The sequence below is a fragment of the Salvelinus fontinalis genome, chromosome 23 (genome assembly GCF_029448725.1).
Source record: "Salvelinus fontinalis isolate EN_2023a chromosome 23, ASM2944872v1, whole genome shotgun sequence".
Taxonomy (NCBI): Eukaryota; Metazoa; Chordata; class Actinopteri; order Salmoniformes; family Salmonidae; genus Salvelinus; species Salvelinus fontinalis.
Genome location: NC_074687.1, coordinates 4740319 through 4752168, shown reverse-complemented (window position 1 = coordinate 4752168; position 11850 = coordinate 4740319). Strand labels below are relative to the sequence as shown.

General features: G+C 42.7%; 1 protein-coding gene across 4 annotated transcripts; it reads right to left on the bottom strand.

The window, feature by feature from the left end:
• Window positions 1–1580: 1580 nt before the first annotated feature.
• Window positions 1581–11364, bottom strand: LOC129820752 (ribonuclease H2 subunit B-like). 4 transcript variants are annotated; one of them, XM_055877690.1, is made up of 11 exons: window positions 11165–11364; window positions 10621–10692; window positions 10337–10444; window positions 10173–10249; window positions 7588–7702; window positions 7216–7280; window positions 6223–6328; window positions 4342–4423; window positions 3947–3992; window positions 3485–3562; window positions 1581–2164 (listed from the first exon to the last, which is right to left on the bottom strand). In XM_055877690.1, the coding sequence occupies exons 1-11, from the start codon at window positions 11226–11228 to the stop codon at window positions 2054–2056; spliced, it is 924 nt and encodes a 307-aa protein (XP_055733665.1). In that variant the 5' UTR covers window positions 11229–11364; the 3' UTR covers window positions 1581–2053. The 4 variants fall into 4 exon arrangements, 2 of the variants coding, with proteins under 2 accessions (XP_055733665.1, XP_055733666.1); XR_008754238.1 differs by having other exon boundaries at window positions 2143–2164; window positions 3485–3686; XR_008754239.1 differs by having other exon boundaries at window positions 2143–2164; window positions 3485–3704; window positions 3948–3992.
• Window positions 11365–11850: the final 486 nt, after the last annotated feature.

Below are 11850 nucleotides of genomic sequence, written 5' to 3'. Positions count from 1 at the left end.
CTGCTGGTTTCTACAGTAATCTGAGACCACATGTTGTACTCCTGCTGGTTTCTACAGTAATCTGAGACCACATGTTGTACTCCTGCTGGTTTCTACAGTAATCTGAGACCACATGTTGTACTCCTGCTGGTTTCTACAGTAATCTGAGACCACATGTTGTACTCCTGCTGGTTATCTACAGTAATCTGAGACCACATGTTGTACTCCTGCTGGTTTCTACAGTAATCTGAGACCACATGTTGTACTCCTGCTGGTTATCTACAGTAATCTGAGACCACATGTTGTACTCCTGCTGGTTTCTACAGTAATCTGAGACCACATGTTGTACTCCTGCTGGTTTCTACAGTAATCTGAGACCACATGTTGTACTCCTGCTGGTTTCTACAGTAATCTGAGACCACATGTTGTACTCCTGCTGGTTTCTACAGTAATCTGAGACCACATGTTGTACTCCTGCTGGTTTCTACAGTAATCTGAGACCTCATGTTGTACTCCTGCTGGTTATCTACAGTAATCTGAGACCACATGTTGTACTCCTGCTGGTTATCTACAGTAATCTGAGACCACATGTTGTACTCCTGCTGGTTTCTACAGTAATCTGAGACCACATGTTGTACTCCTGCTGGTTTCTACAGTAATCTGAGACCACATGTTGTACTCCTGCTGGTTTCTACAGTAATCTGAGACCACATGTTGTACTCCTGCTGGTTATCTACAGTAATCTGAGACCACATGTTGTACTCCTGCTGGTTTCTACAGTAATCTGAGACCACATGTTGTACTCCTGCTGGTTTCTACAGTAATCTGAGACCACATGTTGTACTCCTGCTGGTTATCTACAGTAATCTGAGACCACATGTTGTACTCCTGCTGGTTATCTACAGTAATCTGAGACCACATGTTGTACTCCTGCTGGTTTCTACAGTAATCTGAGACCTCATGTTGTACTCCTGCTGGTTTCTACAGTAATCTGAGACCACATGTTGTACTCCTGCTGGTTATCTACAGTAATCTGAGACCACATGTTGTACTCCTGCTGGTTTCTACAGTAATCTGAGACCACATGTTGTACTCCTGCTGGTTTCTACAGTAATCTGAGACCACATGTTGTACTCCTGCTGGTTTCTACAGTAATCTGAGACCACATGTTGTACTCCTGCTGGTTATCTACAGTAATCTGAGACCACATGTTGTACTCCTGCTGGTTTCTACAGTAATCTGAGACCTCATGTTGTACTCCTGCTGGTTATCTACAGTAATCTGAGACCACATGTTGTACTCCTGCTGGTTATCTACAGTAATCTGAGACCACGTGTTGTACTCCTGCTGGTTATCTACAGTAATCTGAGCGCTCAGTAAATAGAGTAGGAGCAGCAAGAATGAACATGTACCATCATATACTCCAACCTTGAAAGAATAGTAACTATTCATTATCTTAGGCTTTGTCCTCTGCCTCTCTCAATGTGCATCAGCCCTGCCTCTCAATGCAAATTCAAATCACTTCGCTCCAGATCAGTTTCCTGCATCATCCCTATTGTCTGGAGATTCAACCCTTTTCAAGGACAAAAAAAAGGGACAAAAATAGTTATTTTCTTTATTACCAAAAGCACAGTGCACACACACTGTAGACACACAGACCGACAGACACACACACACACACAGACACACAGACATTACACTACACCGACACACACACCGACCGGCACACACTGACAGACACACACTATAGACACGCACACCGACACACACTGTAGACGCACACCGACCGACACACACATACACACACAGACCGACACACACACACTGTAGACACGCACACCGACAGACACACACACTAGACACCCACACCGATCGGCACACACAAACACAGACCGACAGAAACACACACTGTAGACACGCACACCGACAGACACACACACAGACTGTAGACACGCACACCGACCGACAGACAGACAGAGACACACTGTAGACACGCACATCGACCGACAGACAAAGACACACACTGTAGACACGCACACCAACAGACACACAAACTGCTGTATCATCCTAACATTCATTTTTTCTCTGCCTTGCCCTTGGGGCTGAAGAAGGCAGACATGCTCTTCATGCCTGTTTTGTCCACCTTGGCCAGGGTCTTCTGTGCAGCACTCATCTTCTTGGGCGGCTGGAGGACGAGAAGAGAGAGTCAATAGCATTGCTCATCCGCCTTGAGTTAAGATGGCTGAAACGTTATTACATATCAGCATGACTCATTTCCAGACAGAGGTTACTTGTAGGCCTCTGCACTGCATTGCTTTAAACTGCAATCACGTAGAATGGTTTAGCTTGACTGAAAATTATATACGGGGCTCTAAAGACATTTATATACAGGACTCTAAAAGACATTTATATACAGGACTCTAAAAGACATTTATATACAGGGCTCTAAAAGACATTTATATACAGGGCTCTAAAAGACATTTATATACAGGACTCTAAAAGACATTTATATACAGGACTCTAAAAGACATTTATATACAGGACTCTAAAAGACATTTATATACAGGGCTCTAAAAGACATTTTCGTTGATAGCACTGCTGCTCCCAATTTAAAGTTAGGAGCACCACATCAAATTTAGCAGCCCCAGAAAATGTTTTTATTGATAGACTGTATATCAATGTGAATTCTAGCTTCTGCTGAAGCACATGTTGTTCCCTAGAAACTAATACGGAACTCTGGAAATTAGTTTAACTAAAATGTTGATACAAATACCTGTCATTGAAATTAAAAAGAGTTGTGAAATATTAGGTTTCTACTGTTTCCTATTGAGATGCATTACATAGACAACTGTACACTGTCTGTTTAAGGATGTCAGGTTTGTGAGGAGGACATGCAAATGTGTCATTCAATCATTGCTATGATCATTGATCACCTGAAGAAGCTATGCCTTTTCCTTTCTTTCTGTGCCCTACATGTTTGGCTATACTGTTAAAGTTACCAGGTCCAGGTTGTTAACTAGCTAGCTTATGAGGTAACTGATAGCTAATGAGGTAACGTCACTGATCAAGGTGCTAACGACCCGCGACATGGTTTATGAATGTAAAATGCGGCCTGCTTTTGAACGGTTTGGGCTAGAGACGCTTGTTTCTCCAGGGCACAGGGAAACAGCGCTACAGCGAAGCTACAGCGAAGCCTAATCATTACAACTATTATTTTGGGGCCAATTTTTTTTTCTAGATGCACTGGTGCTCCTAAATCAAAATGGAATGTCACGCAGCTAAATATTTAGGAGCATATGTGACTAAAATGTTTGCACTTCAGAGCCCTGTAAACGTATATGTATTATGTAGGCATAACTATAAAACCAAAAAGACATGAGATTTAGTAAGGTACGGGAAACCTATCACTACCTAGAAAACTGTTAGAGAAAAAAATGCCTGCAAGAGTCCCCCCCTCATTTCTCTCCTTGGTCCCTTCGTGCAGACTGCCCCTAATCTCACTCACTTTGCGGGAGAAATCGGAGCTGTTGAATTTGGTGTAGTCCTCTCCTGCCTCCAATGGTTTGTCAGTCAGTTTCCGCTTCTGCCGACCGAACACGGCACTTACACAGTTAGCCGTACTTTCCACTCAGAACACCGACCATCACATCCCAGACACACGACACAGACAAGCCAGGGACACGCAAGATACCATGACTACCGCAAACCTGCCAACCACACCCACCAACACACGTGAAACAGGAAGAAAAACACACTAATCTACTGCTACACTGCAACCATCAGGTGAATGTCAATAGAACACAGTTGAAGAGCCACTGGGGCTGCAATATCTAAAAGCAAGCAGTAAATTGAAAAAAATCCACAAAAAAATTACCGAATAAACACAGAACTTGGAACAAATATGCTGTATACAAATATAACTACAGGGTGTGACGACACAGATTCAAAATGAAGTTGGAGAAAATACCTTTGAGGGAGGCTCCACCTCCTTAGGACTTGAGAGCTCAGGTAACCTGTCAGGAGGAAAGTGAAGGATTACTGACTCACCATCAAACTGTTACACACTAACAATACTGCTTAATGTGTTACCTTCAGTACTAACATGGTCTTAATTTCACAATCTGGCACTTGAATCACCAGTACATTTACAGTCAAAGTGCTGCCCTGGGCCCTGCACTGTGTGGGATGTGTTTTGAAAAGAACTGCCTCAAACCGCCCGCTCATCTGCAGTTCTGGGGGCGGCTTCCATTGAATAAAAATGACTCAGTGGCAGTTACAATGAAGCTACATGAAAATGTAATTCTAGATTGTGCTTTTAACATGAATACATAAAAACTAAGTATAGTCAATGTGTGTACATACTGGAGATGCTTGAGGAGGGCTTTGCTCAGGTCTTCACTGAGGTACTCAGATATCAGGCCATGGGCATATCGCAGGTAGTCCTCTGTGTGGTTATGAATAGAGGGCATGAGAGTGTTAATACCACAGCATCACTTTATATATTTCATTACACAATTATAACCTTGCTATTGATATCACAGAAAACTGGGTTTACAATCTGATCTTGTGTGAAACTCAATGTAAAACAGGAATTGGCTAAGTCTGCTGTGCTAGGTCCTGGGGCGTAGCTAGGTCCTGGGGCGTAGCTAGGTCCTGGGGCGTAGCTAGGTCCTGGGGCGTAGCTAGGTCCTGGGGCGTAGCTAGGTCCTGGGGCGTAGCTAGGTCCTGGGGCGTAGCTAGGTCCTGGGGCGTAGCTAGGTCCTGGGGCGTAGCTAGGTCCTGGGGCGTAGCTAGGTCCTGGGGCGTAGCTAGGTCCTGGGGCGTAGCTAGGTCCTGGGGCGTAGCTAGGTCCTGGGGCGTAGCTAGGTCCTGGGGCGTAGCTAGGTCCTGGGGCGTAGCTAGGTCCTGGGGCGTAGCTAGGTCCTGGGGCGTAGCTAGGTCCTGGGGAATATGTACAAAATACAGCCCAAAATGTGCATGCGCCAGTTCATGCAAACGTTGGTTGACGTGAGAATATGCTCACTTCTCCGCAAACTTTAGACAATGAGTACACATCTCTGCTAGTGGTTGAAATATTGTATTGCAAGCTGGGAAGTAAGTATTTTGTGCAAATGGAGGAAATGATGAAAAGCTTGTTCATAAATAAAACAGGAAAACATATGAACAAGAATGCAGCCATTTGCCGTTAGTGAGAAAAAAAAATGATCTGTAGAATTTAAAATAGACGTATGAATATTTATCCTATTTAGTTTATTTTCATAACCATTGGAGAATAAATGATTCACCTTTTTTGGCGGTGATGGGTTTATATTCCCGAAGAAGCCATACAACAAATGACCATGCGCATCTCATTTAACCTAGTAGCCTAGTAAATAAATAGACTATGTGTTTCAAGTTTTCAATCCCAGAGACCGCACATTTTATAATACTGTCAAATTGAACATTGAAGTAGGCCTATGTATACTACTGCAAGTACTGTAAATACATGTTATTTTGAGTAGCCGGCCCTAGACAATGTGTCAGAATTTGCGGGCCGTCCATCATGTTTAGGTTGGTGGAAGAGTGGATGGAGAACATTTCTGAATCTAAATGTTCCACTGACAGGTCCACAACAAGTTGCCCTTGTTTTCTCATTCACAAACTGACACACATCCTTTCCCAGACACAGCAGAAATGACTGCTAAAGACTCAAACAGTCTGCCAACACAGTAAATAGACCGGTAGCTTACGTGAAATATTTGACTGAATGGGTAGGCCACAGTATTGCTGTGCGATATGAGCACGACATCATAGCCTATTTAATCTCAGAGATTATACCAAGACAGGACATAGAAAAACAATAATCTACTAACAAACTAAATATTGAACAACAATTAATCTTTTGTATGCTGTGGCCTAATGCAAATAGTTCCAAATTATACAGCAAATGATAGGTGTTATATTCATCATACATGGTGAATGGAGGGCGTTTTACGAGAGGTAAATTATAACAGGTGATTTATAACGGGAAACATGCGTATGTATGGCGTGCACCAAGTTTATAATCTAAATATTTTTGCTCAGTCTTTTCAGAAATGGAGCACGCAGATATTTAGTGTAAAATGCATGCATCAGTTATAAATGAGGCCCCTGATCTCTACAAGGGTTTTGGTGCCATCCTCTGGTTTATGTTATGTATGCAGGCCAGGGAGAGCATGCCCAGGTATATAGTACTGGACCAGACTGAACCTGGGCTTGACTCACCTTCCTGGGTCTCTGACTCCTGCTTGACTCGGACATACGTCGTGGACTTTACTCCCTCTCCCACTGAGATGTTACTCTTTCTGAGGATCTTCACTGTCCTCTCAGCCTGGAACAGCAGAGACACAGCCAGACCAACACACAGTTAACGCTGTCACATCTACTGGCCATTCCCCACTCCTCCCCTGGGAACCCACAGCATGACCATTCCCCACTCCTCCCCTGGGAACCCACAGCATGGCCATTCCCCACTCCTCTCCTGGGAACCCACAGCATGACCATTCCCCACTCCTCCCCTGGGAACCCACAGCATGGCCATTCCCCACTCCTCCCCTGGGAACCCACAGCATGACCATTCCCCACTCCTCTCCTGGGAACCCCCAGCATGACCATTCCCCACTCCTCTCCTGGGAACCCACAGCATGACCATTCCCCACTCCTCCCCTGGGAACCCACAGCATGACCATTCCCCACTCCTCTCCTGGGAACCCCCAGCATGACCATTCCCCACTCCTCTCCTGGGAACCCACAGCATGACCATTCCCCACTCCTCCCCTGGGTACCCACAGCATGGCCATTCCCCACTCCTCTCCTGGGAACCCACAGCATGACCATTCCCCTCTCCTCTCCTGGGAACCCACAGCATGACCATTCCCCACTCCTCCCCTGGGAACCCACAGCATGACCATTCCCCACTCCTCTCCTGGGAACCCACAGCATGGCATAACACCTGATTGATGATTAGTTTAATGGGCTAGAACAAAACCTTGCACACCTTAGACTAGGACACCTGGGGGTACTGGGCCTATCCACATGGGGGACTAGAGAAGAATCATGAGACCAATGGCCTACTGGTAAAATGCACATGAGGGTGTACTTCAGGGGTCCTCCGGGCAGAGTAACATTCAGTTGGTGGTACAGTAACTGACAAAGGTTGGGAACCACTGCAATAGAGGATGATATGGGCATTTGCAGCTCATAGTGATCAACGTGTACCTTTTTCTTTAACCATTCCATGGTCCTCTCCTGGCTGTAGCGCTGAAACTTCTGACTGCCCACCTCTGAAGGAGCAGCACAAAGAGCATGTATAACACCTGAGACCACAACCTTACACTTGTATTCTGTGTGCACGTGCAGCTCATTCTTAGAAAATCAGAAACAATGTCACAAGATTGCTGCAGTCTCTGAGGATCTGATATACACATTTAATACAGCAACCATTCATGTGCGCTTCAGACTGACGTACGAGTGAGAAGATAATTATTGGGTTGAAAGGGGTTGTAATCAGAGTTTGATAGTTGATTGTTTCTGAGGATCACATTAACTTTCAACATTAGTTTGTATCTGCTGAACACAGTGACCTCTGACCTTTCTCCTCAGCCACATGGTGCAGGGAGGCCTGGGAGCGTGTGCAGCTCAGCAGCCTGGTGCATGCTGGGAAGTCCTCGTCCATCACTACCTGGTCCACGGGCTGGAACTTCCCCTACAGCAGAACACAGAGAAATTAAATCACACAAAAAAGAAGACAGATGACATCACAAAAGGGCAGAAATGACCTTGCAAAGAGAGAGAAAGACCGAATGATATGTCATCACAATGACCGAACAGAGATGGAATCACACAGGACAGAGATGACATCACAAAAGAGAGGAAGACAGATGACATCGCAAAGAGAGGACAGGACATCGCAAAGAGAGAAAGAGAGATGGATGAAATCACAAAGGGGGGGACAAGAGAGATCACAAAGAGAGAAAGACTGACGAAGATGTAATCATAAAGGGGGGGAGGGGAACAAGAGAGATCACAAAGAGAGAAAGACTGACGAAGATGTAATCATAAAGGGGGGGAGGGGAACAAGAGAGATCACAAAGAGAGAAAGACTGACGAAGATGTAATCATAAACGGGGAGATGAAGATGCAATAAAACCAATTAAATGAATTTCTAAAGTGAGTATGGTCTTATGGCCTTCCCTTGGGGTGTCCACCAGGGTGGGTGAAAAAGCACTTTGGTGTTGACATTTCACTTCCTTATGTTATAAAATATATTTTACCAAGACAAATATAATTCATGTTCTGAATCGTTCAGTGGGGTCTTTCTCTGAAATAGCAGTAACATTATGTCCAAAAACTCTGATTTCTTTAACCTAATACATCCGATAATAAGCACCAAGCTCTGTTAACAGAGAGGTATAGCTTAATCTGCAAAACTTTTGAGGATTTTACATTTTGTGTTCGTCGTCTTCCAAGTTGTTTCCATGGGTCGAAAAACTTTTGCAGGACATGAGCTGAATTAAATGTAAAAGGCTTGAAAAAAAAATTGAAAAAAAGAACAGGAACTTTGCATTAGAGGTCGACTGATGGCCGGTTAATTAGGGACAATTTCAAGTTTCCATAACAATCGGTAATCGGCATTTTTGAACGCCGATTATGGCCGATTACATTGCAATCCACGAGGAGACTGCGTGGCAGGCTGACCACCTGTTACGCGAGTGCAACAAGGAGCCAAGGTAAGTTGCTAGCTAGCATTAAACTTATCTTATAAAAAATTATCAATCTTAACATAATCACTAGTTAACTACACATGGTTGATGATATTACTAGTTTAACTAGCTTGTCCTGCGTTGCATATAATCAACGCGGTGCTTGTTAATTTATCATCGAATCACAGCCTACTTCAACAAACGGGTGATGATTTAACAAAAGCTCATTCGCGAAAAAAGCACAATCGTTGCACCAATGTAAATCGTTGCACCAATGTACCTAACCATAAACATCAATGACTTTCTTAAAATCAATACACAAGTATATTGTTTTAAACCTGCATATTTAGTTAAAATTAATTACATTTAGCAGGCAATATTAACTCGGGAAATTGTGTCACTTCTCTTGCGTTCAGTGCAAGCAGAGTCAGTGTATATGCAGCACTGTGTGAAGACCATTTCTTCCTAACAAAACCGTAATTAATGTGCCAAAATGTGCCAAAATTTTACATAATTATGACATAACATTGAAGGTTGTGTAATGTAACAGCAATATTTAGACTTAGGGTTGCCACCCGTTCGATAAAATACGGAACGGTTCCGTATTTCACTGAAAGAAAAAAAGTTTTGTTTTCTAAATGAGCTCCTAGAGTGTGCAGCTCTCCTTTATTTTCAAGTTTTCTACTCCGCTAGCCAGCACCTCGCCTTAATAGGTGTGTGTTTCTTTTTCTTCTAGAGTTTCCGGATTTGACCATATTAATGACCAAAGGCTCGTATTTCTGTATTTATTATATTATAATTAAGTCTATGATTTGATATTTGATAGAGCGTCTGACTGAGCGGTGGTAGGCAGCAGCAGGCTTGTAAGCATTCATTCAAACAGCACTTTCCTGCGTTTGCCAGCAGCTCTTCGCAATGCTTGAAGCACAGCGCTGTTTATGACTTCAAGCCTATCAACTCCCGAGATTAGGCTGGCAATACTATAGCGCCTATAAGAACATCCAGTAGAAAAAGGTATATGAAATACAAATGGTATAGAGATAGTCCTATAATTCCCATAACTACAACCTAAAACTTCTTACCTGGGAATATTGAAGACTCATGTTAAAAAGGAACCACCAGCTTTCATATGTTCTCATGTTCTGAGCAAGGAACTTAAACGTTAGCTTGTTTACACCGCACATATTGCACTTTTACTTTCTTCACCAACACTGTGTTTTTACATTATTTCAACCAAATTGAACATGTTTAATGAATTATTTGCGCCTAAATTTATTTTATTTATGTATTATATTAAGTTAAAATAAAAGTGTTCATTCAGTATTGTTGTAATTGTCATTATTACAAATATAACAGATTATGAAAGAGAGATGAGGTTTGAACATTGGTTTTCTTAGAGGATTATCTACACAACAAAGAGTGTATTTTGCACATTGGTCAAAATATGTGTTTTTGATTGGACACACTACTTACCTCTTTACCCGCTTTGATCAAGTAGGGCAACAGTAGGTAGAGGGGATCCATTGGAGTGACATACAGAAGTCTCCCATCTGTTCAAAATAAAATAAAATATTTGAATCTTCACCATGTATTAAGACTGGTTACGCTTAACTACCTATCATCTGATTGGAAATTACCTCTCTGTACTGTCTGGCCAATGAACCAGGAGTGGAAGTCCTCGTTGAAGGCTTTGACCTCATACAGCTGCACATCACCACTGCCCAACAGGTACAAAGACGCTGCATCTAGAAAAGTAAAAATAGATAGTTAGCTAATTTCACTAGATATAGTAAAGAGAAAGCTAGCTACCACTTTGGAGAATGCTTTTTTTCAATGCTTTTGACTTTCATAGTTTTGCTTCGAATGATAGGTAGTTTACGTTGTGTCTGTGTAAAATGTGCTATTGATGCTAACTAGCTACCTGTTGAAGGGTTCCTAAGCAGGATGAAAGTGGGGTCACTGTCATCTTTCTTTGGTGTTTCCACTGCAGAGTCTGTATGGGCAAAGAAATACACAAATACATGACATGCTGCTGCTGTTGTCACCGACGCAGCCCACTGCTGGACGCGAAACATTGTTGCAAGTGGAGCTGCTCCAGTTAGATAACGATAGATCTAGCTCTAGTTTAGATCACTGTACTATGGATTTATAATTATCGTGAAGTTGCGCTAACTCGGCTACGATAGATCATGCAACAACAACTACCATTGTAGTAGCTGGAAAGACGAACCAGCATTGACAGTAACTTAGCTACATGCTGTCTAAACTACTATTACGTTAACTACCTAACGTTACGTAGATGCCAGCTAGCTATTTAGTTAACTAGCGAACGTTAGACCAAAGGTTAGTTATACACATATTTGTTATACCACAGATATAACAATTACTGTTACAATATTAGGTTATGCACAGATGAAAGTGAAATTAGTAAACTAACGTTAGCTAGCTACAGTTGCCTAATTTACCTGCTGCAACAACAACCCATCTGTCGTTTTGTGAATGTGGTGTCCGCTTCTTTTTAGTGGTCATTTTGATCTCGGTTACCTAGCTAGTTAAAATGGCACGCAACAATTTAAAAGTGTATTTTTTGTCAAGAAGATAGCTAGCTAGCTGGTTGTTGTCAGCGCAACAAATCAGCGTCTCGTCAGCAGCACAAAAACGTACTTCCGTATCACGGAATTTGGGAAATGTTAAAATAAAAGTCCCCCACGTAATAGTAGAAAAGTCTCAATAACCTGTAATTATGAATTATATATGACAAAATTAGAGTAGCAGCAGCATAAAAGAGGGGGTTTGATGGTGGGAGATGGCGGGACACAATGCAAATAGTCCGGGCCAATGTGCGGGGGCACCGGTTAGTCGGGCTAATATGAAGGAATATGTACATTAATGTGTAGTTACCAATTTGTAAGTCGCTCTGGATAAGAGCGTCTGCTAAATGACTTAAATGTAAATGTAAATGTAAATGTAGTTAAAATGGTATTCATTTGATTACCTGTTCAGGAGTCTTATGGCTTGGGGATAAAAGCTGTTGAGAAGCCTTTTGGTGCTAGACTTGGTGCTCCAGTACCGCTTGCCATGCAGTAGCAGAGAAAACAGTCTATGACTGGGGTGGCTGGGGTCTTTGACAATTTTTAGGGCCTTCCTGTGA